At 46.8% G+C, this 24,267-nt stretch overlaps 1 protein-coding gene across 4 annotated transcripts in view; it reads left to right on the forward strand.

The window, feature by feature from the left end:
* Positions 1-24,267, forward strand: part of VPS8 (VPS8 subunit of CORVET complex) — a 74,044-nt gene that overhangs the window by 39,060 nt on the left and 10,717 nt on the right. For all 4 annotated transcript variants that reach the window (XM_039696947.1, XM_039696945.1, XM_039696946.1 and 1 more), the window contains 15 exons: positions 479-598; positions 1,669-1,725; positions 2,084-2,166; positions 3,431-3,515; positions 4,451-4,549; positions 7,480-7,569; positions 8,006-8,052; positions 11,935-12,076; positions 12,692-12,781; positions 13,211-13,253; positions 14,020-14,123; positions 15,248-15,326; positions 16,595-16,677; positions 22,489-22,569; positions 23,848-24,017. In XM_039696947.1, the coding sequence (XP_039552881.1) occupies positions 479-598; positions 1,669-1,725; positions 2,084-2,166; positions 3,431-3,515; positions 4,451-4,549; positions 7,480-7,569; positions 8,006-8,052; positions 11,935-12,076; positions 12,692-12,781; positions 13,211-13,253; positions 14,020-14,123; positions 15,248-15,326; positions 16,595-16,677; positions 22,489-22,569; positions 23,848-24,017 (1,373 nt within the window). The remainder of the gene's footprint in view (positions 1-478; positions 599-1,668; positions 1,726-2,083; positions 2,167-3,430; positions 3,516-4,450; positions 4,550-7,479; positions 7,570-8,005; positions 8,053-11,934; positions 12,077-12,691; positions 12,782-13,210; positions 13,254-14,019; positions 14,124-15,247; positions 15,327-16,594; positions 16,678-22,488; positions 22,570-23,847; positions 24,018-24,267) is intronic.

Here is a 24,267-nt window from a genome sequence, read left to right on the forward strand (position 1 = left end):
TTGCCTTGAGTAGAGGGAAGAGAGGTGGAGCCTCTTCATCTTTGGGACAGACACATCCACTGCCTGTGTCTTCAGGGCACACAGCTGAATGCTGGGGAAGGGGACTTGTGTTTGACCTTAGGATGGACTAACACCAGGAGGTGTCTGGGGTAGGAGGAGACACAATGGCTCACAGGGATTTCTTCTTGTCTCAGCTTTCCCAAAGGCAGCTGCAGAATCAATTCAGCTCTTCAGCTTTGGGACGGAAGTGCTTTAGCAAGGACACATCCACTGCCTGTGTCTTCAGGGGACACAGGTGAATGCTGGGGAAGGGAACTTGTGTTTAACCTTCAGGATGGACTAACACCAGGAGGTGTCTGGAGTAGGAGGAGACACAATGGCTCACAGGGATTTCTTCTTGTCTCAGCTTTCCCAAAGGCAGCTGCAGAATCAATTCCTTGAGGGTTTATTTTTCCCTTTTCTCTCCAACATTTCTCAGGTCATGGTGGAGAATTCTGACTTCACCCCATCACAGGTTGGCTGTCTCTTTACCTTCCTTGCTCGGCAGCTCGCCAAGCCCAACAACACCTTGTTTGTCAACAGGACACTGTTTGACCAGGCAGGTATTCCTGAGTGTGTGTGACATTCCAGGCAGGATGCACCTCTGCAGAAGGTGTGGTCAGTGCTGTAGACTGGAGCAGCTCTGGAGGTACTGGTGCATTATAACCAGGTGGCATCTTGCTGGGCTCTTGCTGTGGTTTTGCAGGAGCAGAGTAGGACAGACCATGGAAGCACAGTACACAGTGTTTCAGCTTGCCTGGAACTGTGGGACAAACAGCATTGCATCCTAGGAAGTGTGCAAGGCCAGGCTGGATGAAGCTCTGGGCAATCTGGTCTAATGGAAGGTGTCCCTGTCCATGGCAGAGAGGTGGAACTGGGTGAGCTTTAAGGTCCCTTCCAACCCAAGCCAGTCTGGCATAAGGGGTGTCAACTAAAATTACATTAGTGAGCTTATAGAGCACATAATTGTAGCTGGTAATTTTTAGTTCATGTGGCCACTACCTTCTCTGCTCTTTGAAAAAGGAATTTGCACCAGTGTATGCCCAAAGCTTGCATGAGTTAACTTTGTATCCCAGCTTAGGTCCCTGAAATTCCTAGGACTGAGGAGGAGGCTTCACTGGCTGCAGCGGTGTTGCTGTGATTATAACAGGGATGTATGAGCACTAATAAAAATTAATTAGAATATATATGTTCTTGGTCCTAATTTAAGACTGAAGAACTCTGTGGAGGCTAAACAGATTTGGATTAAACACTTCCATTCCACGTATATTAAATGTTGTGAATGACATAATTCCTGTTTTCCTGATGAGATGGCACAGTCCAGGAGAGTGGGTTAGTGTAGTGATGCCATCTGTTTGGTGTGTAGTCTGAAGCAGAAACTTGGGGTTCCCTGAGTTCCCTAAAGTTTGGTTCTAGATCCTGGTGCAGAGTCCTGTGTTTTCCTCTCAGGAGTCTTTCTGCAGTTCTCTGCCATTCCAGTATTCCCAGTTTGGTTCCAGGTACATTCAGATGGCCCTGTTGTGTGGTGGTTTGCTGTTGCCACTGCTGGTGCTCAGGGTGTGCTGGTGAGTTTGTGCTGCCAGCTGTGGCAGCCAGGCCTGGCTCACACCAAGCTCTCCCCTGGCACAGGTGCTGGAGTTCCTGTGCAGCCCAGATGATGATTCCCGGCATTCCGAGAGGCAGCAGGTAAGAGCCTTCCAGGGATGCTCCTTGGAGCACCAGGCAAGGCCAGGCTGTGGAGCAGAATTTGGCCTTGGGAGTGACTATGGGCTTTGGGTCACATGCCAAAGACGTGGGCATGGGAGTATTGGGCAGTGCTGGGCACAGCAGGAGGGAAGGGTCCCGCCCAGCATTGCCTACAGGAACAGAGGCAGGAAAGTTCTCATAAGCTCATGTCCTTCCTAGTTAAAGGACTGTCAATTAAGAAATCAATGAAGTCAGCCCTGTGTTCTTACCGTGTTTAATGGAATAGCAGCAGTGTAGTGGCACTGGCTGTCCAGCTGCTGTTGCTGCCCTGTAATTAAGTGGTGTTCAATCCCTGCAGGTCCTTTTAGAGCTGCTCCAGGCAGGAGGGATCGTGCAGTTTGAAGAGAGCCGCCTTATCCAAATGGCAGAGAAGGCTGAGTTGTGAGTTGCTGGACACAATATAAAAAAACTGCTTTTAAGCCTCTTCCATAGATATTTCTTGGCTCCATTTTTCTTGTTTCTGCTTTGTGACTGTGTTTGGGGTTATTTTCCCTGTGCATTCACATCATGCTTCATTTAAGATGTTCACATTTAGTCTCAGACTTTCTTTCCTGGGTGTTCTCAGAGAAAGCATTACTAGGAAAAGGGGTAGAGTTGTGGAAACCCTTCTGGAGAAATCCTGTGGGACTTCATGAGTTTTGACATTCCCTATCCTAGAGCCCAGGCTGTGTTCAGAGGTACAGTTGTATATTGGAGTGCTCTGCCCTTGGCAGATGGAGGTGCCTGGTTGGGGTGAGACCCACAGGTGGCTTTAATAGCATGAAGGGGTCTGGAGCCACCCCCATGGTACTTGTTTTAGAACTGAGTAGGAGAGACAAAAACAGTGTCTGGAAAGGCTGAAAATTTCCAGCATCTCCTTTAGACGCTTTATGATTCCAGAAAGAGTCTGTCATGCCAGAGCCAGGGAGGGCATCTTCATCCAGGTCATGAGTTTGGGTGTTACATGTATGAATCCACCATGCTACAAAGGACCAGAGGGAAAGCAGTGGAGGGTGTGCCATGCCTGTTCTCCTGTGTGTCCTGAAAGGAGTAACTCAATCAAATTTTTCAGAGTCAATAAACACATTCTTTTCTCCTTGATTCAGAGAATTTGGCAGCCAGGCCCCCCAGCTCAGCCACTTCCAGAGCTGAAAGAGCTATAGCGTAATATTAATTATCAGACTCTTGATTTGGTTTGACTCAGTTACATCTGATTTTATGTAAAATCTCAAAATACTGAAGATGTTTATTAAAATGTGAAGGTAGGAAGCTGTGTCATAACACACTGTTGAGTCATGTTCAGTGAATTTCTTCAAATAAGTGTAGTGGATTGACCTAGCTTAGAGGAGAGTGTTCTGGAAACAAAGATCATCTCTGACAGCAGAACCTGTGAGACCTGATTTCATTAAGAGTTGTTATCCTCTGTCCCTTGCCTCTCCCCTTAGTAACTCCACTTTTCTCTGTTCTGTGTGATAATTTCCCAGAAGAGGGAGGTTGGCGGGCGGGTTGGTGGCCTGAGGCTGGTATAAATGGCACTCCAGCACACTGGAGCCACCCAGACTGTGTGCTGAGAACCCCAGTGTAAGACACTTCCAAATGCTGCCTGTCTGCTGTGCTGGCTCATCTGAGTGCTTTTCCTGACGTGGGAAGTTTCCCTTCCTTTCAGCTATCAGATCTGTGAGTTCATGTACGAACGGCAGCTTCGCTATGACAAAATCATCGGCTGTTACCTGCGGGATCCCCTGAGGAAGGTGAGTAACCCTGGTGCTCCTGGCCTTTCTGCTTCGTGGCCATGCAGCCTGTCCTGCTGGCCACAGCTGCCTTGCTCTTCTAGCATAATTACCTTAAAAATGCCCTTAACAGTTCAGGTTTCTTAGTTGTAGTCAAAGCTGTTTGTGTTTGCCTAGCGGAGAGGAGCTGATTTTTTTTAAAGTTTTAGAGTTTTCCTTTTAAATCTAGTGCTAGTACATCAAACCTGAGTGCAAGGTGGGATTTATTGCAGATGTGGCTAGCTGCAGTACTTTTTTGTTTCTGCCATTGGCTCCCACATTTCTTCCCCTGGACACAGGCTCTCTGCCCTTATCTTTAGCATGCCTACCTGCCACAGTTTTTGATGTATTCCCTTCCCTACCACCACCAAAAGTTGGGATGAGAGTCTGGCAAATGTGACCTCACCAGGTCCTTATAAACCCAGAATGCTGAATGTTGTGTGGGTAAAGGAGTCAGAAAAGGAGGTTGTGATAGTGAGGTGGCCAAAAACCATGACACAGGAGAGCACATAAGCTGGGGACAGTGGAGGAGAGGCCAGTGTCAGGGAGGAGCTCAGGAATGTGCTGGGAAAACTGAGCTACCCTCTGGCAGTGTTCTCTCTGTCTGGGCTCCTTGCTCAAGTAATGTCCTGTCCTTTTTCCCTGTAGGCAAGAGGGAGACATTTCTGGTAGGGGAAGAACAGTTCTCTTTGACCTCAGTGCTTAACACATTAGCATCAGGTTCCCCTTGGCTCTCTTTTCCTTCAGGAACTCTTTAGGGACATAGAGCCTCCCTGCAGATAACTCATCCTGACCTACTTGGAGAAGACTAGCCCTGAGGTCTTGCTAAGGCTGCTGCAAACACTCTGGTTTCCAAAAGCCGGTGCTGTCAGTGGTGCTGCAGAACACTGCAGTATTTATGGGTTTGTGCCTTACAGGAGGAAGTTTTCAACTACATCCACAACATCCTGTCCATGCCTGGCTACAGTGCTGAGGAGAAGCAGCTGGTGTGGCAGAAAGCTTTGGACCATATAGAGGTAGGTGCAGTATCTCCTGCAGCCACAGTCCCTCAGCTCCTGCTGATGGCTCTTGGATGTTCCAGGTGCTTTTCCAGAGTGTCCAGTGCTGAGTCCCAGCTGTTGAGACAGCTCTGATGTCAGCTCAGAGCTCTCACACATTCCTGTAAGTGCCTCTCTCAGAGCCAGGCTGGCTTCCTGGGCTTCCTGCTTTCAAGTGCTGCTCTTTGGATAATGGTGCCTCTCAGGGGGTGATGGGTAGTGAGTGCTGTGGAGCAGCAGAGGGATCCATTAGCAAGTGTTTCATCTCCTGAGCATGCAGCAGCAGCAAGGCAGGATATGGACATCACAGTCCTCACAGGCTGGAGGATCCAACTCCTCATCCTGATTCCTCACACTGCTAAGTGCTTTCAGCCTTGGTGCCCTGGCACTGCTAACCTGGGGAATGATGGGGTCATGACTTCTCTGTAAAACACAGGCTGCTGCTAGACTTCTCCAACTAATGATCTTCCCCATGTTTTCAGTCTCTCTCGGGGATGAAGATGTCTGAAATGATTGTCCAGTCAGTAGATGTGGGGAATCTGTAATATTTCTAGTTCCTGTAAGGTGCTGTCAGTCCCCACCAGGGTGATCTGGAGATAAGCCAGGAAAATAATTCTGTCTGTAAAACAAGGCTTGCAGACAACACTCCTTAGCAGAAAATGACCACAAAATCTGTCTCCTGTGAGGCAGACAAAAAGCTAATGGACACATCCAGAGTACTTTTAGTTTCTACCAGCATCTGCAAGTAGTGCATGACTAATGAGAAAATGGACCAAGAGGGAGAGTGATTCAAAAGGTAATGCACAAAGAAACCCTGGGAATGCTGCTGCCTGACACGTGGCTCACTGAGCTCACAGCCCCTCTCCAGAGGCACTGGCAGAGCTGTGGGACTGGTGGGGATGATTGTGCTGGGTCTCAGCAGGCCTGACTCATTGCAACCTCATCAGAACAACTGGGGTTCCAGGTTGGGCAAGCTGCAGCTGCTGTGCTGCTTCTTGTGTCTGTGTCCTTATTCTGCTGCATCCCTGCTCCCCCAGAGAGCTGCTGGGCAGGTGATGGGCTCTGTGGGTCACCTTTCTTAGGTGCTGTCACAGAGGTCAGCTCCCTTATTTATTTTGGCATCTTCTGTTTCCCAGGATTGGTAAACCAGGTGGTTCAGCAGCCTGATGGCTACTGTGGGATTTTGTCCTTTTCCATTGTGTTAATCCTGCTCTCAGACGTTCAGAAGACTTGGAACAGTAAATAATACTTTACTGGGGTGAAGCTGTGATTTCAGCTCTTAGGACAGCTGTCATTTGCTGAGCTATGAATGCAGCAAACCAGCCTCTTCAGGCAAAACTAGCAGTGTCTGGAGAGGATTTCCTGGTGATTGTGTGGCAGAAAGTGGAGTTTGTGATCAGTGCCACTTTTCATTTTTCCCACCATCTCACAGTCATTGTTTGTTGATACTTATCTTTAAAAAATAAACTCTTTTTTCTCTTCAGTCACACAAGGGTCCTTTTCTACCCTCATTCCCACATACCTTGTGTCACTTCTGTCCCCTCAAGGGCTATCTAAGCAGTACCACGTTTGCAGGTTGTTCAGACCTGGGAGAGGACAGAAACCCAAGCACCGAACGTTTTTCTGGGGAATGGGTTCTGAAGGTTGCACTGGTTCCAGACAGGGAGATTGGACCAGCCCCCTCCAGCCTGGCAGTCCTACCTGCAGCAGTCCTGGAGACTCCCAGGGAGGATTTGTCCAGAGAGAGAAGTAGATTAAGACACTCCTACTCCTTCATGTGTCCCTCTGCACTGCTGTGCTTAAGATCTCATAGGTGCTTTGGGCTGCCTGGGTTTGTGGGGTGAAAGAGTCATGGGGTACAGTGAGGGGCTGAGCTTGTGCAGTGGGGTCAGACACTGCAGAGCTTCTTCTGCAGCAGGCAGGTTTTCCTCTGGACACCTCACCAAAGGCATTGTCTGGGACAGCTCTTCCTAAAGAATTACTGGAATGGACAGGCTCTTCCTTGCTTCCCTTTGCTCCAGTCTGTTGCTGGCATTGGCTGTATTCAGTGGCTGCTGTGTCTGTCTGGAGGTCAAGCTACTGCTAAGGAACTTCTTCAGTCTGGGTTTTTTCCCAGATGTACATTTCTGAAAATTTTCTTTCTTTACTGCTGTAACAGTTGGTTTTGTTCAGTAAAGAAATGTTTACTCATTTTTAGGTTCAGCAAGGGCTTTTGGGAAGGGTTACCAGGTGCACAGTGTTGTTTTGCAGCAGTTGCTTCTCATTTATTTGGAAGTGTGGATGCATTTGGAAGGGTTAGAAGCAAAAAGCTCACATTGCAGGTTGTGTAAACTTGTGTGATATGAAGCCTTTTAGCACAAGCTTGATAGAAAGCAAATCCACAGGCATCTAAATGATTCTTGTTTCCTTGTATTACAATAAAGAAATTGCTTTTTCATGTCTGGACAGGTATCAGTTATGGTAAACAGTTACAGGAAACTTGCTTTTAAACCTCTGGTTTGGTTCAGTTCAAGGCAGTTGAACACTGTTTCCATTGAACTGAGAAATTCCCAAGGGTTGATTGTTTCCCCTTTCCTGCTGGCTCACAGTTGGCACTGGGAATGTCTTGTTGGCAAAGGGTAAAGGCAGTTGTCAAAAAACTTGATGAATAACTTCCTCTCCTTAGGACTCAGGTGGGTTTTTGGCCTCTTCAAGGCCTTGTGTGTAGCAAAACATCAACTTCCAAAAATCCTTTTTTACCAAATACCCTTCTATTTTTTCTATACCTCTCTTTGTACAATGGTGTTTGTTGTCTTACACTTGCATCTCAGCAAAGGTACAGTTACAGTATGGATGAGCTCAGTGGTGCTGCTTAATTATATTGCCTGTGAAGTCAAAAAGAATTAATTTGGTTGTGTTTCCTCCCCAAGGAGCTGCTGGTGCTGAGCCCAGGTAAAGCAGCTGACCTGGCAGCCATTCACTTCAGCGAGCAGCTCGAGAGCATCATCTCCAACCTGCAGGTGAAGTGTCAAACTCCATTAGTCTGGGGCTTCGCTACAGTAGGGATGTAATTTCTGTAGGAAATGATTGCTAAGAGTCATGGGGAGGTATTGCTGTGTCAGAAACAGAAGAAAAATAGGCTATAGCTGCTCACTGATAGGAATTGCTACATCTCAGTTATTTGGCCTGTTTGTAGAGTTTTGGCCATAAAAATGTATAAGCTCAGAGCTGCTGGTTGCAGCTTTTAGTTGGGTTTTAGTATGGCTTGGAGTCCCAGAGCAGAGCTGTTGTCAGGCAAACACATCCTCAGAATATTTGTGCAAGACATGCCTAAAGCAGCTCCTTCAGCAGGCAGCAGCTGGGAGCTGTGTTTTCTTCAGTGAATATGGTTCAAGGATCACTGTTTTACAGCACTTTATTTATAATAACAATACTGTGTCTCCTCCTGTTGTACAGGACCAGTTCTTGCTCTTCCAGTTCCTGAGGAGTCTCCTTGATCCCAGGTATGTACAAAGTTGGACTGTTTACAAACTGCAGTGTGCAAATGTGGATTGAGATAAATTCCTTGAACCAGTGCATCAGCAGCCAGCCTGTGCTGAGATCAGGCTTAGGAAAGGTGACCTGCTCCTCAGGGTGCCCCAAGCTGGGAAGAAAAGCCCAAAAGGAGCATTGTGGGGAGCATCCTTCAGGGGAGTCCCTGCCTGGGAAGTGCTGTGGGCTCCAATGCATGCAATGTGCTGCCTCTGGCATGTGGGGGGAGCTTGGGCACTGCTGCTGCAGCTGCTCCAGAGGGCTGTGGAATGCTTACCCTGGGGCTGCAGCACCCATTTCTCTTCTCAGCAATGGCAGCTTCTCTTCCTAACCCACTGCTTTGGTTACTTGACTGAGGTGCCCGAGCTTAACATAAACAGAAGAGCATTTTGGTCAACTGACATTTTTAATTTCTGTCTTGTTTCAGAACTGCTGCCATATTTCACTGCAAGCTCCTCTTTTTAACTGCTTGCTTGCTTCATCTGTGCCTGTTCTTTTAGTGCTTCAGCACTGAGTGTTCTCTTTCTGTTAAATCAGTATCAAATGCCACAAGGCATTTATATATGCACAGCTCCAGTTGCTTTCAAGAAATTGTTACTGCAACTGAGGGAGAGATCTTGTTTTGTCAATTGATTACAAATTAATTATGCTTAATGAAGGGGAGGAGTAGGAAAAGGCAGTATTTTCTAAATCCAAGTGTTCATGTTTCAGTTTTTATTGAAGTGGAATTAAAAACATGCTTTGGAAGCCAGAACCTGGAATTAATCAATCACCTCTTGGATTTTAATGTAAATTAAGGAAAAAAACCAACCAACCCAAACCAAAGCCAAAACCCCAAACATACATTTTGTTCTTTACTGAGTTTTACAGACATGTTTGTGTGGAAGGTGTTAATTTCCACACCTCCTGTTTTCCTCGGGGTCAAAACAAAATAAAAAAATATCTTGGTTAGGTTTTATAGGAAAGAAATCAGATTATTTAGTTAATCAATGATTAATTAAAAAAAAAAAAAGTGGTTAAGCAGAAATGAAACCCAGCTGGGTGTTAAGTAGGACTTTGTTTATGCTGTGGTATCACTTGCACCCAGTGAAGGTAGTAATTAACCTGGATTCTAATCTTCTGCACAGAGTGCCTCCCATAATCTCTGAGTAATAAACATATCTAATTTCACTCTGCCATAATTAGAGCTAAATAGACCCATTTCTCCTGTAGTTACCTTCTGATCACAGGCGGCACGTGATGTGTTCAAACCAGCAATGGGGAGCAAGGCTGTGCATCTGATCTCCCCACAGCTCTCTGCTTTTCCCTCAAGGATGCTGTTCATGTGGTGCACTAGGCCACATGGTTTTTTCTTAATAACACTCAAATCTTGAGGTCTTCTCTCAGGAAAAAACAACTGTGAAGTTGTTTCCTTCTAAGACCTATTGAAAGGAGCTGAACTGTATCCTGGGAGAGGGAGGGAGGTGAAATCTTGCTCTGCAGATCTACGTGCAGAGGCACCTACACTGTGGAGTGTATTTTTACATAAAATAGTGGTTAGGCTATTCTGCAACATTTGTGTCTTTTCATCCAATCTAAATGTTTACATGGTTTTTTTGTGAAGCAAAATTTTTGTCAAAGTAAAGATTCTTAGAGCAGTAAATGAGCTTTTTGAGGTCTCAACTAGAAATGATTGCTTGATCATATGGGGACAAGACTCATCATGCTGGTCTAACTATCCGAGTTGGTGGAATTGCATTAGGGATTAATTTGGCCCATTTAATTTAGCTAGAGATTTATTTTTAAGGAGGTGGAAGGGGGAAGGGAGGAAACAGGGTTAACAGGAATTGCCTGGGGAAATTAAACCAAATGTCTGAATGTTTGTAGCATAAAGCAGCCCCAGGAAACAGCGAATGTAGTAGGGATTGCTCAGCTCATTAATCACAGTCTTTGCTACGTTTCCATTTTAAACTCTAGAGTTTTTTCCTCTTAAAAAACCCAGCACAGTGAAGCATTGTCTGTTGGCATTTGTGTTTATGTATTACACCAACAATATTAACTTATTTAGCAACACAGTGTTCTGGGTTTGTAAATGCAGTAACAGACTCCTAAACCATGAGGGTTTGTCCCAAGGGCTCTGCTCTGTGCCCAGCTGCCTGTGACACTTGCAGGGCTCCCTTGTGCCAGGTTTCATGAGAAACCAGTGCTTCTCTCTTGCTTTTTGGAAAGACTATGGCAGGGGAGACATTGGACATGGTTATTTTGGAGTGAAATGATCCCATGTAGCTGAAGAGGACCTGCAAGACTCCGTTAGCTTTAGAAATTATCAAAATCCAGCTTTCTTGCCATTGTCTCTTCTCTGTGTTTTTTGATGAAATAAATGGCTGAGGGAAGAGTGAGCTTGCTCATGAAGTCATGAATACTTGGTGCCAGAGTTATTTCCAGACTTTAAATTCGTTCTCATGCTATAGATGCATGACCATTTTTCCTGTCTGGCAGACAAGATCATTTTAGATATAAAGTGGGTTTTTTTGTGTATCTATAAAAAAAGGAGAGCACTCACCCCCTTGCAGGTACTGGGAGAGTTTACAGGTTGTTTGTTGTAGGGAGGAGTGGATGGTGAATGCAGAATTCAGGGTTCTTGTTTGGTCCTTCAAGGTCCACTCTTTGCTCTCAGAACACAATAATTTGGGCACAGTTTTTGTGGAGTTGTGCTCATACTTTGCACACTGTGATCAGTACATGGGTGAGGCTTTTGTTTCTGGGCATGTTGCATTTATAATCATTGTGATCACACTAAGCTGCTCTCTTGACCTGCTCAAGCCACAGCATTCTGCTGGCCTTTCTTGGATGGTAATATTCCTTTTGTAACTCCCAGGAAATACAGGGTATTGGATATCAGACCTTTTCCATCCCATGGCTGTAGGATTTGCACACTAACAAATCTCCTGCTTAAGAGTTTGTGTTCAGAAAGGTAATAAAACTCAATATATGCACCCTGATGCATTTCCTTTCCTAGCAGGAGCTTCAGCAGAAGCTTCAGCTTTATTTTGTGGCCAGGATAAACTTCCACAGTTTCTCTGCGCAATGCACCAGTCCTAGAACTGCCACGGGAAGTGTAACATGCAGTGGCAGAGAGCTGCTGTTCATTTAAGGGTTGCAGGTGCTGTGTCTGGCTCCAGGGAAGCATCATCCTTTCCCTCCTCACTCTGAAGTCTCTTCCTTCTTGTTGCTCTTTTTAAAACCAAGATCAGTAGGAAATTGTCAGGACAAAGGGACATGGGCACTGCTCACAGTTCTGTTCTCTCTTCTGTTTCTGCACATGAGGAGTTTGCTTAATAATGAGCCCAGGGACTGCAAAATGGGGATGTTTCTCTAAAAGTATGAGTTCCTTTCTCAATGAGGTAGATCAAAGGCATGAAACATTAAAATGTGGTAAAGGAAGTCAAAGAAGAATTTCAGGAGCAATAAGCAAAAAGCAAAGAGCAGGTCTGTAGGACACAGACAATCAGGATCTGAACAGAGCACTCAGACCATAAGGTTTCACTGAGGAAATGAGGCTAATTCTTTGTGCCTCTTTGCCATGGAGTTGCTGGAGATGGGTCTGTGCTGGTCTCTTTCTTCACAGGGGTCTTTGAGAGTTTAATTTGTACTGAGGCATCAGGAGGATATGTTGTGGAACAAATGAAATGGCTGCTGAGAGACCTCCAGCACCAGTAACTAGTAGAAGCAGCATAATTTTCCTCTTAAAACCAGATTTTTTAACTTCTGTATTAAGGATAAAAGACAACACACAATTGAATAAGAAACTCTTCTTCCCAGCCAAATTTCTGGGCTAGAATTTGATTTTGTCTCTTGTGCCTGTTTTATTCCAGAGAAGGCATAAACCAAGAGCTGCTACACCTCCCACCCTGTATCACTGAGCAGTTCATTGAGCTGCTCTGTCACTACAGTCCAGACCAGGTTTTGGAGACACTCAAAGTTCTGGAATACTGCAGACTGGAGGAAACCATCCAGGTAGGAAAGAGATGTATTATGACAGGGGCCATGGGATGCATTCAAATCAGCTCCTACCCCTTTAAACTGCTGTAAAGATACTTCACTTGAGGCTTGGATTAGTTCCTGGATGCTCTTCCAATCTGTTTCTGGGACTCTGTGTCCCTCTGAGCTGCTAAACTGCTCTTCTGCAGCACAGGTGGATATATTTAATAGACTAACACTGAGTTGGGTCTCAGGGCTAATAAGAAAGGGCCATTAGTGCTCTGAAGCTGCTGAGAAGCTGCAGAGTAGAGGGTGGCTGTGTTGCTGCTAATTAATCATGTTGGGGGTATATGAAATCATGGGCCTGGGGTTTTTTGGAAAGCAGTGCTGCCAAAATCTGCCTTGTGCTGGGAGAGCAACTGTTCCTTCTCTGTATGGAAATTGTACTGGTAATTTTTGATGGCTGGTGGTGGGAATAGTGCAAGCTGAGAAATAAAAGGAGGTGCAGGAGAGCTGCTCAGCCTGGGTAAAGTGCCTGTGAGCACAGGCACTCCCAGCCCTGGCCATCTGCTTGGCATTGTCTTGTGGATAAACAAACACTGGCAGCTTTCTTCAGACAGACGTTTACCTTTTTTTTTCCTTTCAACTCAGATAACCCAAAAACATCAGCTCCACGAGGCTTCTTCCTATTTACTAGAGAAGAAGGGAGATATCCACAGTGCCTTCCTGGTTATGCTTGAGGTAGAGTACTCCCAAATCCTGAATGTGGCATTGTTGCCATGCTGTCAGCATGGTGGCCTGAGCTCAGTTTGGATGTTGTCCTTGTTCCTCAATTTGTTTCCCACTAGAATCCATGGAAGCATTTGCCTCCTGACAAATACCAATAAATTGAAGGTGTCTGCTTATTCAGAACATCAGTATATTTTTTCTGACAAATCTTCAAATATTTAGAAAATACTAGATGCTGAAATTTGTTTTTCATTGCCAAAAATCATCTTTCAGCTCCTTCTTTCCTTCCCATATTTGGAAATATGTTTTTGCCATGTTAGTTGTGCTGGGGAGGAAAATGGGGGCAAGCCTGTGCAACCACACCTTTGAGAAACATTTCTATCAGGATTTTTGGGATTAAACTCCCAAGTTGACTGTTCTGTGTCCTCTCTTTTGTTTCAGCGATTGCAGAGCAAGTTGCTGGTGCTTACTCAAGATGATGAAAGTAAGACTGACTTAAATTCCATTTTCTATTAAAAACAGATAAACACAAAAATGTCAAGTGCTTGTGTCTGACACCTGGTATAATGAGATTGTTTCGGGTTTCTAGGCATTGCAGTGACACTGTTCATATGGTAGCTGTTTGGATGACACTCCCTCACTCTGGTGTTCTGATCTTGGTAGAGACCTCAAACACTGAGGGATGGTTTGTGTGTGTGTGGTGTCAGCTGCCCTGTCAGCTTTTCCTGTTGGGACTGGTGCTCTCACTGGCTTACCAAACACATCTCCCATGTCAGAATCCATTCAAACTCATTACTGAGCTTCACTAGCATTGTATGGGAACAGTGATGGGAGACAGCTGGGAGTACCTTTTTTTAAAGCAAATTTCTCAGATATATAAATAAAAATGTTCTGCCCATGGAAAATGAGTGTATGCACAGATGTGCTGTTCACTAGCCCAAGGACTCATGGGCAGCTAATTAAATGCAGTGCCCATAGTTGTTACTTAATTGTATCCTGAACCACAGCTAAGATCTTCCTTATTTGAGTAAATGAAATGTTTTACTTGCCCAATTTATTGTACTATTCAGGAGAAGTGCCAAATATCAGAACTTGTCTTTATAATGTAGTTGCTAACAGTACTGAGCAGACTTGAGATGAACAGCATGATTTTATTTTGCAGAAGGATTGATAGTTACCTTATCTAATGGGAGTTAACTTGTCTAATAGTTCCTATGATGGTAATTTGCTTTTTCCTTCCTGACACTTAGGCTCAGCTGAACCCTCCTTGCTAGAAAATATTGAAGATACGTTAATGAAAACAATTGCTCTCTGCCAGAGGAATTCACATAGTTTAGACCAGCAACAGCGAGAGGTAAGGCAGACAAAAATGTGTCACCAGAATCAGCCAAGGCCTCTGTGTCTTGTGAAGCTTTGCTCATATGGCTCTTGCTCTCCACATCCATTGGGTACTGGTATGTCCAGACAGTCACTGTGTGCCTCTCCCTGTGGAGCTTCAGGGTTTGGAGCCATAAGAGTGAAATCCTCGCCCATGAGGGTGAAGCACAAAGCAAAGTTCATTTCAGAGGGAGGAAGGGATGAGACCACAGCCTTTCCTCCTTTCCAGGTCCAGGTGGAAGCTGGGCCCAAATGCCAGTCAGACACTGCAGGGGCACTGTGAGCTCTGGGCCAGCTTCCTGGTGCACAAAGCTGCTGCTGCTGTCGCTGTGGCTGCAGAGCTGTTCACAGCCCTGAACTGAGTGTCAGCCTGGGCTCTGAGGGGGGAGGCAATGCAGCTGCCCTGAGCTCTTGCAGAGGGAGCTGGCTTTGCCCATCCCCTCAGACTGAGGTTGTGTTTCCATTTTTCCCATGTCAGTGACACAAAGGCATCTTTAGTCCTAAGATTCTGCATAATTTTCTGTAATTTCTGAACTCAGAACAGAGAATGTTGTTCCTATGTCTGAAGAGGTGGCATGGCTGGAAGTCAAGAACTCTTGATTTCTTCACAAGCACTGCCCAGTGTGAGACCTGCCCCATTTCTTCCCTGTGCCTGAGGAGGTAGCATGGCTGGAAGTCAAGAACTCTAATTTCTTCACAAGCACTGCCCAGTGTGAGAGCTGACCTGCCCCATTTCTTCCCTGAAGTTGTGTCATTCTACAACAGATAGGAAGAGAATTTAGATGTCTCTTTCCATTTGGGATCCATTTACTGTGCTGCCCACTCTGTGAGCTGTCTGCCCTGGAGAGTTTCCCTCTCACGTGGGGAAGTAGTTGGGGACTGAATGAAGCAAACACAGACTTTTGTCACAATTCCAGTAAAGTGCTTTGCTCTGAGGTACTTTACCATGTTTCAGCTCTGTCCCACAGCAGTCATCAGAAATGCAGTTCTGTTCTCAGAATGTGGAAGTGAGTCTTGGCCAGCGGCCTCTGACATTGCTCACAGCTTGTTTTAGCACTGCCCTGTTCTTACTGGTTCTTTCCTCACATTCCATGATTCCAGGCCCTGTGGTTTCCCCTGCTTGAGGCCATGATGTCCCCACAGAAATCCTCTGGTTCCTCACAGTGTCCACACTCTGAATGTGAGTACTTTGGCATTTGTGACCCCAAATAGTAAAAGTTGTGTGCTGTCTCTCCTCTGATGAATGAATAGAAATTGTTTGTTACTCTGTTCCTAAGTATTCTTCTCCCTGACTGCCAGGAGCTTGGGTTGGGTGTTTGCTAGGCTGCAGCTGTCAGGTGGATGGGTTTGTTTCATTTGCTTTATTTCGTCCTGTGTGGAAGAAGCAGCCTACCCCAGGCTGTGGTGATAAGTTGGTTGCACTGAGGGTGATCCCTGAAGGAGCCAAGGTGCCCAGTGTGCACAGAGGCTCTGTGGGTTGCAGTCAGCACTTGGGGAGCTCCTGAGGTCACACTGTCATTGTGCATGCCCAGCCCTTTGTGCACCTCTGCCTGCTGCTGTCTGCCATGTGTAAAATCAGTGGGGCTGAGTACACCAGCCAGATTCTCTACTCCACTTCTGAGTCAGCAGCACACCTTGAACAGCAGCCTCCCTTTGTGGGAGAGGTAAGAGTAGCTAAAAAGGGGCTTAGATGTTTTGGTCTTGGCAGTCCCCAGCAGGGAAGGATGTGGAGCTGCTGGAGCAAGCCCAGAGGAGGCACCAAGGTAACCAGAGGGATGGAGCAGCTCTGCTGTGAGGAAAGGCTGAGGGAGCTGGGTTAGATGGGATTTTGCCCTGTGAGGAAGGTGAGGAGCTGGGCACATGTTGCCCAGAGAAGCTGTGGCTGCCCCTGGATCCCTGGAAGTGTCCAAGGCCAGGCTGGATGGGCTTGGAGCAACCTGAGGTAGTGGAATGTGTCCCTGCCCAGGGGATGGGGCTGGATGAGCTTTAAGGTTCTTTCCAACCCAAACTACTCTGGGATTCTCTGAATAATGTCTTTTGCTCCATCCCAGACCCATGTTACGGATCTAGGAACAACTTTCATTCAAAGGTCAATGCTGGGAAGTTTTAGAGTCTGTGGGCCATAACATGGACAAGAATCCAAACTGGGATTTGGTAGCAATAGGAAAAGTGAATGGTGGTGTTACCAAGGAAGTGAAAGTGTGGGTGTTTACTGCAGGGGGTGTGGAGGGGAATACAGAGATATTGTGGGATTAAAACCTTGTAAACTCCCTTTATGCTGCAAAAAGCTGTGTGCTTAGTGCAGTATGTGTGGGAGAAAAAACATAAAAGCTATTTTCAAACCAGAAACCATGACCTGAAATAAAACTCTCTCTCACTGTAAGACTGATCTCTCTTTACTCCTGGAATCCTAATGAACTGCTGTGGCTGTTATGTTTGACATTCCAGCTTTGAAGAGTTTGACAATGCAAGTGCTGAACAACATGGCTGCGTTTATTGCTCTTCCCTCAATCCTGCAGAGGATTCTCCAGGTGAGCTCCTGAAGGGAAGCAGGTTTCACCAAGCTGTGCCACTGGGTTGTTGGGAAAAGGTATTGCCAGGTTGTTGGAGGTCAGATCAGCTACTGTCTGTTCAGTGTTTCAGTAAAAGTTCTGTTGGTGAAACATAAGGTGTAAAAGCTGATAGAGTTGCCTGGAGAGACATGTGGAAATGCACAGACCTGTGAGAAGGTAATTGAAATCATTCCTGCAAATCAAATAAAATAGTACCTCAAAGCTTGCAGTTACTTGGAACTGAAACTTGGCAGGTTAAAGGGCAAAGCCACAATGAATTCCCCAAAACTTGGCACTAAATTTGTTGAAAGCCTTCTAATGAAGGCTCTGGGATGGACAGTTGTGAAGACACTACAGCAAAGTGCATAGGCTTTGCAGAAAGATCATAATTGGACCCAAAATATTATTGATGGTGCAATATTATTTTAGAGATGCAATTAGTGAGTAGCAGACTTGCAGAAGAGCTGATTTTAAATAAGACCTTGGGTTGAGTGATCACAGGCAACTTCAAATTGTTAATTTGCAAAATAAGTGAAATCTAATATTGGGATATAATAACAAACCTTGAGAAACACAGAAAAGGAATTAGAAGATTTGTCTGTGTTGTGGAGTGGAATGATTGAAGGGTTGAGACAGTGTTGAAACACTGTTTAGGTTTCTGTTCCAGGTGAGAGAGGAAAAGGTCTTACAGCTTCACAGGGTGAACACACACCTCTAGCAACCTCTTGGTTTGATCTTAATATTATTCACAGTCTTGGATTTTGAACAAACTCCTAAGATAGCAAAGCATGTTGCAAGAGAGTGGATAAAAAGTGTGTTCAAATGAAATGTGGTTTTATCAGAGGAAGTGTCAAGGAAACCTAATGGCTTTTCAATAACTTATTTAGTCTACTTTTAGCTGAGGTTTTGGTAGAATTTCCTGTTGGGCCTTGTTTGATGTTTAATGTAGGCAGGGAAGGATGGAGAAGCTGTGAGTGAAGGGGAGGCTGCCAGGGAAGGGAGGCTTCCCTGGCTGTGCTGAGGACTCCAGGATGGGGTGGGAGTGACCACACTGATAACACAGCTGGGAGGTGTGACAGTGTGGAGGAAGATCCTGTTCTCCTTTGGGATGAAGAGAGATTGCCATCAACAATCTTCACATATTTCATTCTGTTTCTGTTCTGATGGACTCTTCTAGCAGCAATAGAAAATCCTTCCTGCAGGGGCTGGCACTGATGTCCTGGAGGCAGCAGGGGAGGGAAATGTTTTGTCTGTTGTAGAGGGAAGTGGTCGGTGTGATGGCTGTGCTGGGGAGGCTGAGGGATGCTTCATCAGGTGAGGAGCTTTACTGAGGCCAGAAATGGGTCAGACACCACTGAGAGCAGCATGTGCAGCTCTGGCCACTGGGTTGGGAGGCAGGGAGGAGCTGCTCCTGCTCATTCCACCTTCCTGGACAGCCTGACAAATCCAGTCTGACTAAAGAGAGATTTGGAAAGGCAGATTTTTTGAGCAACTAGAGCAAAAAATGATGACTTCTTAAAATGCAGAGAAAAGGACTGAATTCCAGGTAAAGAGCATTAGTATCAGAAGTTCATAAAATGGGGCAGTAATTGGTACCTGGTAGCTGAAAAACAGGTGTAGGAAAAATAACATCATAAAGATCAAGAAAAGATCCTTAGGGAGGGGGAGGTGATGTTGATATAAAGGATCTCTAAGTTGACTTTGCCTCTTAACACTTACTCTTCTATAGATTTCACTCAATTTCACTTACACCCATGCATTTGCCAACCCCTGAGGTGTGTGGAGTGATGTGACCTGGATTGTTTGTGTGCAGCAGAGGCAGTGTGAGCCCCTCGCTGCATCTTGGGGATCCTCTGACAGATGCCAACAGCTCAGCTGTGTCCTTCACAAAATGCTGGCTGGTTTCACCTCTGAGGCTCACTTAAGCCTCTCCCAGCTTCTTATCCTCCTCATTAGGAGAGGGGCTCTTCTGAGAGCTTGCCTGTGCTGAGTCTCACCAGTCTGCTTCAGAGCTTGCACCTCCTGTGGGGACAGTGTCCTTTGTTACAAGACAAACCCTCCATTGAACCCTGTGCTCCTGTCCTTAACCCCCCCATTTCCCTTCACTCTGCCTTACACCAGCTCTTATTCCTGGGTTCCTGCCACTGCCCTGCTCAGCTCACTGTTGCCTGGGGTTTGTGGCTGTGTTTTGTTAAACTCTTGCTTAAGGGCTTGCAGAGGGTGCCTGTGGGAGGGTTCTGTGGAGTTTATTTGGATGCACAGCTTGGCCCTGGGGAGAACATTGCTTTGAGTCCAGCTGGGAAGCTGGTGTTGGGATGGTGATGAGCAGCTCTTACTCCGTGGCCTTGTCATGAGTGCTCAGCTCAAATGTTCAGGAATCCTGAACCCTGGCCCTGCTGGGGGTCAGGAACAAAACTCCCTTGGAGCTAGGCAGCAGAGAGCACTGGAGTTATTGCCTTCCAGTCATCTGCTTCCTTGGGTTATCTGGGAATGCCATTTAAGTGTCCTGCAGGGAAGAATCACAACATGGCAGGCACAGCTGGTGCTTTCCCAGACAGGAAGATCCCTGTCTTGTTAGCCTTGTGTTCCTTTTTCAGAGCTGTGTAGTTGCTCTTTGAAGCCATGCAAAATGCTAAACCCTGGTGGCAAACCCTTCTGTCTTGGCTCTGAGCGCTGTGCAGGGCACTTAAATGTGTTATTGATGTGCCACCTTGACTGTGACCACAAGGAAATACTGACACCAGCCTTTCTGGGCCCTGCAGTGCATACAGCCTTTCCCAAGCCCTCCAAATATTTTGGTGAAATGCAGAATTACAGGTGGTGCTTCTCTGACAGGGCCCTCAGATGCTGTTTCAGCAGAGCTCAAGGTTTGTGATAGGGCATCCAGGTGCTGGAGCTGCAGGCTGGGAGGTGGCACAGCTGCCCAGGAATTCACTGGGGGTTTTGTTGGGAGGTGGATAACATCAGTAAACTGAGGTAGATTATCTTGCCTCCTCTGAAAGGAATTAGAGTATTCCAATTTTAGCAGACTGTTTTTCTTCCTCTTCTGGGCTTAACTGCTTACAGATTATACCTTATGCAAATGTTAACTTTGCAACCAAAGTCTTTGGCCAAAGGTGCCCCTGGGGCCAGACCTGCAGCTTCCCAGAGAGGACACAGGGTCCTGGCACCTGCCTGTCCCAGCACCTGGGCTCAGTGCTATCTGACTGAAGTCATGTGAAATAACAATTGATGGATTTGCTGCTGCTCATCCTTTATGGTGTTGGAGACTGACTTATTAACTGAACCAACAGCATTAGGAGAGATACCAGAGGAATCCTCTTGAGCATTAAGAAAAACTCCATGTTATTAAGGATGTGAGTGCTCTCTGAAGAGGGCTGAGAGGTTGAGTGTTAATTCCCTTACAAAGCTGTAATCCTTCATGAATGTTTTGTAAGCAGATGCAGCGGATGTCTCCTACAAAATGGAGACCTGGCGAGGCCAGAAATGTAAAAGCTACCAGTAGGGACCCCAAAGAGGGGAGGAAATGATGCTCTAAAAGCTGTTCCAGAGTGGAGGCAGAAAGATTCAGAAAGCTTCTCATTATATTTTTTCCACTCCTGCTTAGGGCTTTGGCTGTTTTTTCTTCCTGGTTTGGGAGACCAGCACTGGGATTAGCTGTGTGTGGAGTGGTTGCTCTGGCCCTTGCAGAGGGGAGAAGCTGAAGTGAGTGTGTTTGCAGAGTGCATTTATTAGCACTGCTAGCAAAGCAAGTGCTGTTTCCTGGACCCAGGAAGAAATGGGAAATGGAAGAGCCAGAGGTGGCTGGAAGGGCTGCATGAGCACCTCTGGGCTGGGTGTGGATCCCTGCCAGCCCTTCCCATCTGTTTGTTGGTGGCACCCAGGGCAGGCAGTTTGGCTCTGGCTCCTTGTGCTGATGCCATGCAGGCTGCTGGGATGTGTTCCTGGTTGGTGCAGTGCCTGTCCCTCTGCATGGGATGGCACAGCCATGGCTGGAGCATGCCTGAATCCCAACCCGAGACCAGTTTTGTAAGGTGGAATTCATGAAAGATATTCCTCCATAAAACCAACTGATCCCATGAGGCTTTTGTGTCTGGAAGTTCTGTGGGGTCTGAAGCTGCAGTTGAGCAGCATTATAATTGTCTGGAGAAGTGACCTGGGGGCTGTGGGTGTGATGTTGGAGGCAGGCAGGAGCTCCAGCAGGGAATGGCCAGGGACTCACTGCTGGCACTGGGCTGCCAGGCTCAGGGTGAGGCTTGGCCAGACCATGGGCCTCCTCTGGAAAGAAGAAAGTCCATTTTCTTCCCAGCTGCTGTTATTTTTAAAGATCATCAAGCATGACTTGAGGAAAAGACAGCAACTGAAAGCCCTCAGACTTGTGTTCTCCCTCTGCAAAGCTGCAGGTGTGTCTTTATTCTTCCCTCTTCACATCTCTTCTTCTGCTCTGTGTCCAGACAGGAAGCCAATGGCTTTGAAAATCTCCACTTGTAGCTTGGGAAGTTTGAGGTGCTGTGTGGAAATTGTGGGGTTGGGACAGTTTGTGAGTGACCTGTTGGCTGTGTACTTGAGGGCTTTAGAAGAGGAGCTGCTGGCTGCCTGCCTGCTCTGTGCTCTGGGTCACATTCCTGCTCTCTGGAAATGCCATTGCCTCCCTAATCCCTGCAGTGCAGTGCACTTCCTGTGCTGTGCTGTTCACCCAGCAGGAAAGGAGCCTGTGCTCTTCATGCTTCCTCCCCATGCTCCAAACTGGTTTTCACTCAGTGCTGTTACTGAGGGCTGCTTTTATTTAGGTTTGAACATTGCTGTTTCTGCCTGTCACACTGCCCATGAGGGCTCTTGTTCAAGAGTTCCTTGACTTGCTTGCTCTTCTGTCTTGCACCCCTCAGGGTGTCTTGCAGTGTAGCTTCCATGCTGCTTTAGTTGTCTGTGGCAGCTGGCTTTGTCACTCTCAATCCTTCTTGCCCAGTCCCAGCATGGAATCAGCCTTGCTCCTACTCCTTCTCTCATCCATCTTATCCAGAGCTTGTTTATCCCACTTCTGTTCCTGTTTCCATTCTGTCCCCACCATTTTTCTACTCTGGGTTGGTTTCCTTTCCACATCTTGCTGTTCTGTTTTTGCCAGTCCTGCCCCTTCCAGCAGACACTTCTGTCACTTGCTGCACAGAGCAGTGCTTCAGGGGTGCCAGGGTGGGTGTGCAGGGCTGTTTGGGCTGGAGCAAGGGGGAGATGCACAGGCTGAGCCCCTGTACCAGAGCCCTGTGCTTGTGCTGCTGGGACAGGGCAATGGAGCTGTTCAGGGTGTGTGGAAATCAGCCCTGCAGCTCCAGGAGAGCCCCAGGGCCCTGTTCCTCTGCCAGCTGGGCTCAGCAGTGACTGGGTGTGCCCTTCCAGCCTGCACATCGGGGGCTGGGATGAGGCTGGGTGTGAGGCACCCCTGGCTGGGCAGGAGCATGGGGCATGGGGGCTGGGAGCTGCCTGGCCATGCTGTTCCCTTCAGTACTCCTCAAATGCACTCTCCAGTCAGCTCCTGCAGCTCCTGAATGGAGTTTGCAGTTTTGACCCAGGCACACTAATTTACAGTGATGTTGTTATCTACTGAGTTCTGCTAATTACTGATTTTTCCCATCAGTGTGTGGGATTGTTCTGCTGTCCCTGTGCATGTGCAGAATATTTAACTCTGTAGTCATAGCTTCCATTTGCAGTTCCAATCCAGAGGGGAAAAAAGACCTAAAAAAAATCAAAATGGTTATATCCTGTGATTCAACTGCAGCTTTGCATTTCTTCATACAGGATCCAGTTTATGGAAAAGGGAAACTTGGAGAAATTCAGGGGCTTGTCCTGGGAATGCTGGACACTTTTAACTATGAACAAGTAAGTTGCCTGTGTTTCTGTTCTGTCCACCACTGCATGCAGCCTCATTTTAGCTGCGTGACCTGCTGCTCTCTCTGTTATTTGTCATTTCTATCTGCAGGGCAAAGTCAATGAGAGATTTCTGTGTGGTTGGGGGATGGGGAAGGAGTTTGGTTTGCTCACAGATTGCAAGTGAAGGGACTGACAGGTACATGGTGAACACCTCTGCAGCTCAGTTCTGTGTTAAATGTACCAGAAGGATAAACATCTGCTTTTTCTCCAGCTCATCCTGCAGTTAGGGATTCAAAGGCACAAAGCTGATATGTTTTGTCTTGCTATGCAGTTTTAAATAACAGGCTTGTAAATTAGGCTGTTTTTATACTTTCAAATGATAATGTTGCACTTCCTTTGTGTCCTGGTAAGATTTCCTCTAAATCTCAGTCCTGCTTTTCTCAGCCCAGTCCCAAATCTCACACAGTCTCCACACTTGAGCACCTTTCTGGGACTCCTTTCCCCTAAGCAGGATGCACAGTGTTCCTCCAAGCCCTTTTCCCTTCTCATGGGCAGAGCCATCCCAGCTCTGCTCAGGGCAGGCCCCCAGGCACCAGCAGCCAGTGCAGAAACACAGTGGGAAATAGCTTTGCTGTGGAGGCTGGACACCAGGAGCCTTCATCTGGGTTTGGGTTCTTGCAGAAGAACCTGCCTGGCAGCTCTGGGACAGGCTGTGTGCCCAGGTGGGATCCTGTGCTGCTGCTGTGGGGCAGGGATGAATCAGGGAGCAGAGCCCCTGTGCCTGAGAGAAACTTGGTGCTGGAAACTCAGGGTGGTTCTTTGGGCTCTTTGAAAATGAGCATCCATTGGGAAGGACAAGCAGATGAGCAGTTCAGGGGGGTTTTTAAAGACTTTAATTGCCATAGTGCATTTGAGCTTTGATTTTTATTAGCACATTTCTCCCAAAATGGGGATATAAGCAGTAGCTTGTCAGATAGAAGGGAAAAAAAAGGAGGTTTGATGTGGAAGATGACAAAATGAGCCTGCCATGCCTCTGTTAATGCTCTTGGGCAAAAGTCAATACAGGACTTGTCTGTTTGAGAGTGCAGAGGAATTGCTCCATTAACGTGTGATGAAAGGATAAGTGTTTTGAGGTCAGGGGATGGAAAGCATAGGAGAAGTGATTTTATTGGGTTGTTCATGCTCTTAGTGAGCTGCTAAGCGGCTTGTTCTGAAGAACTGCCTGGCAGGGAGTTTGTGCAGTCTGGAGGTGACAGACTGACCTGCTCTGTGTTGTCTTCCACACAGACCCTTCTGGAGACAACCACGAGCCTTCTAAACCACGATCTGCACTGGTCCCTGTGTAACCTGAGAGCCTCTGTCACCAGAGGCCTTACCCCAAAGCAGGATTACTGCTGCATCTGTCTCCAGCAGTACAAAAGGAGGCAAGAAACTGCTGATGAAATCATTGTTTTCAGGTAAAGTTGAGGGGTGGGGTTGCACCTGTGATCCTGTTAATAGTTTTAAAAGGGGAAACAAATTCTCCTGGTTGTCATGATCTGTATTACTGGGAGCACATCTCCCTGCTGCCTGGCACTGTGAGAGGCTGGCTAATCACACCCATCAGAGGCTGCTTTGCATGCAGCCAGCTCTGCCTGCCTGGGAGGAATGGCCTCCCAGTCCCAGGAGCTGGCTGTCACTTTTCTGTCCCCTCTCCCAGCAGTGTGC

Source organism: Passer montanus, unplaced genomic scaffold, assembly GCF_014805655.1.
Source record: "Passer montanus isolate IOZ18808 unplaced genomic scaffold, ASM1480565v1 scaffold115, whole genome shotgun sequence".
In the NCBI taxonomy this organism is placed as follows: Eukaryota; Metazoa; Chordata; class Aves; order Passeriformes; family Passeridae; genus Passer; species Passer montanus.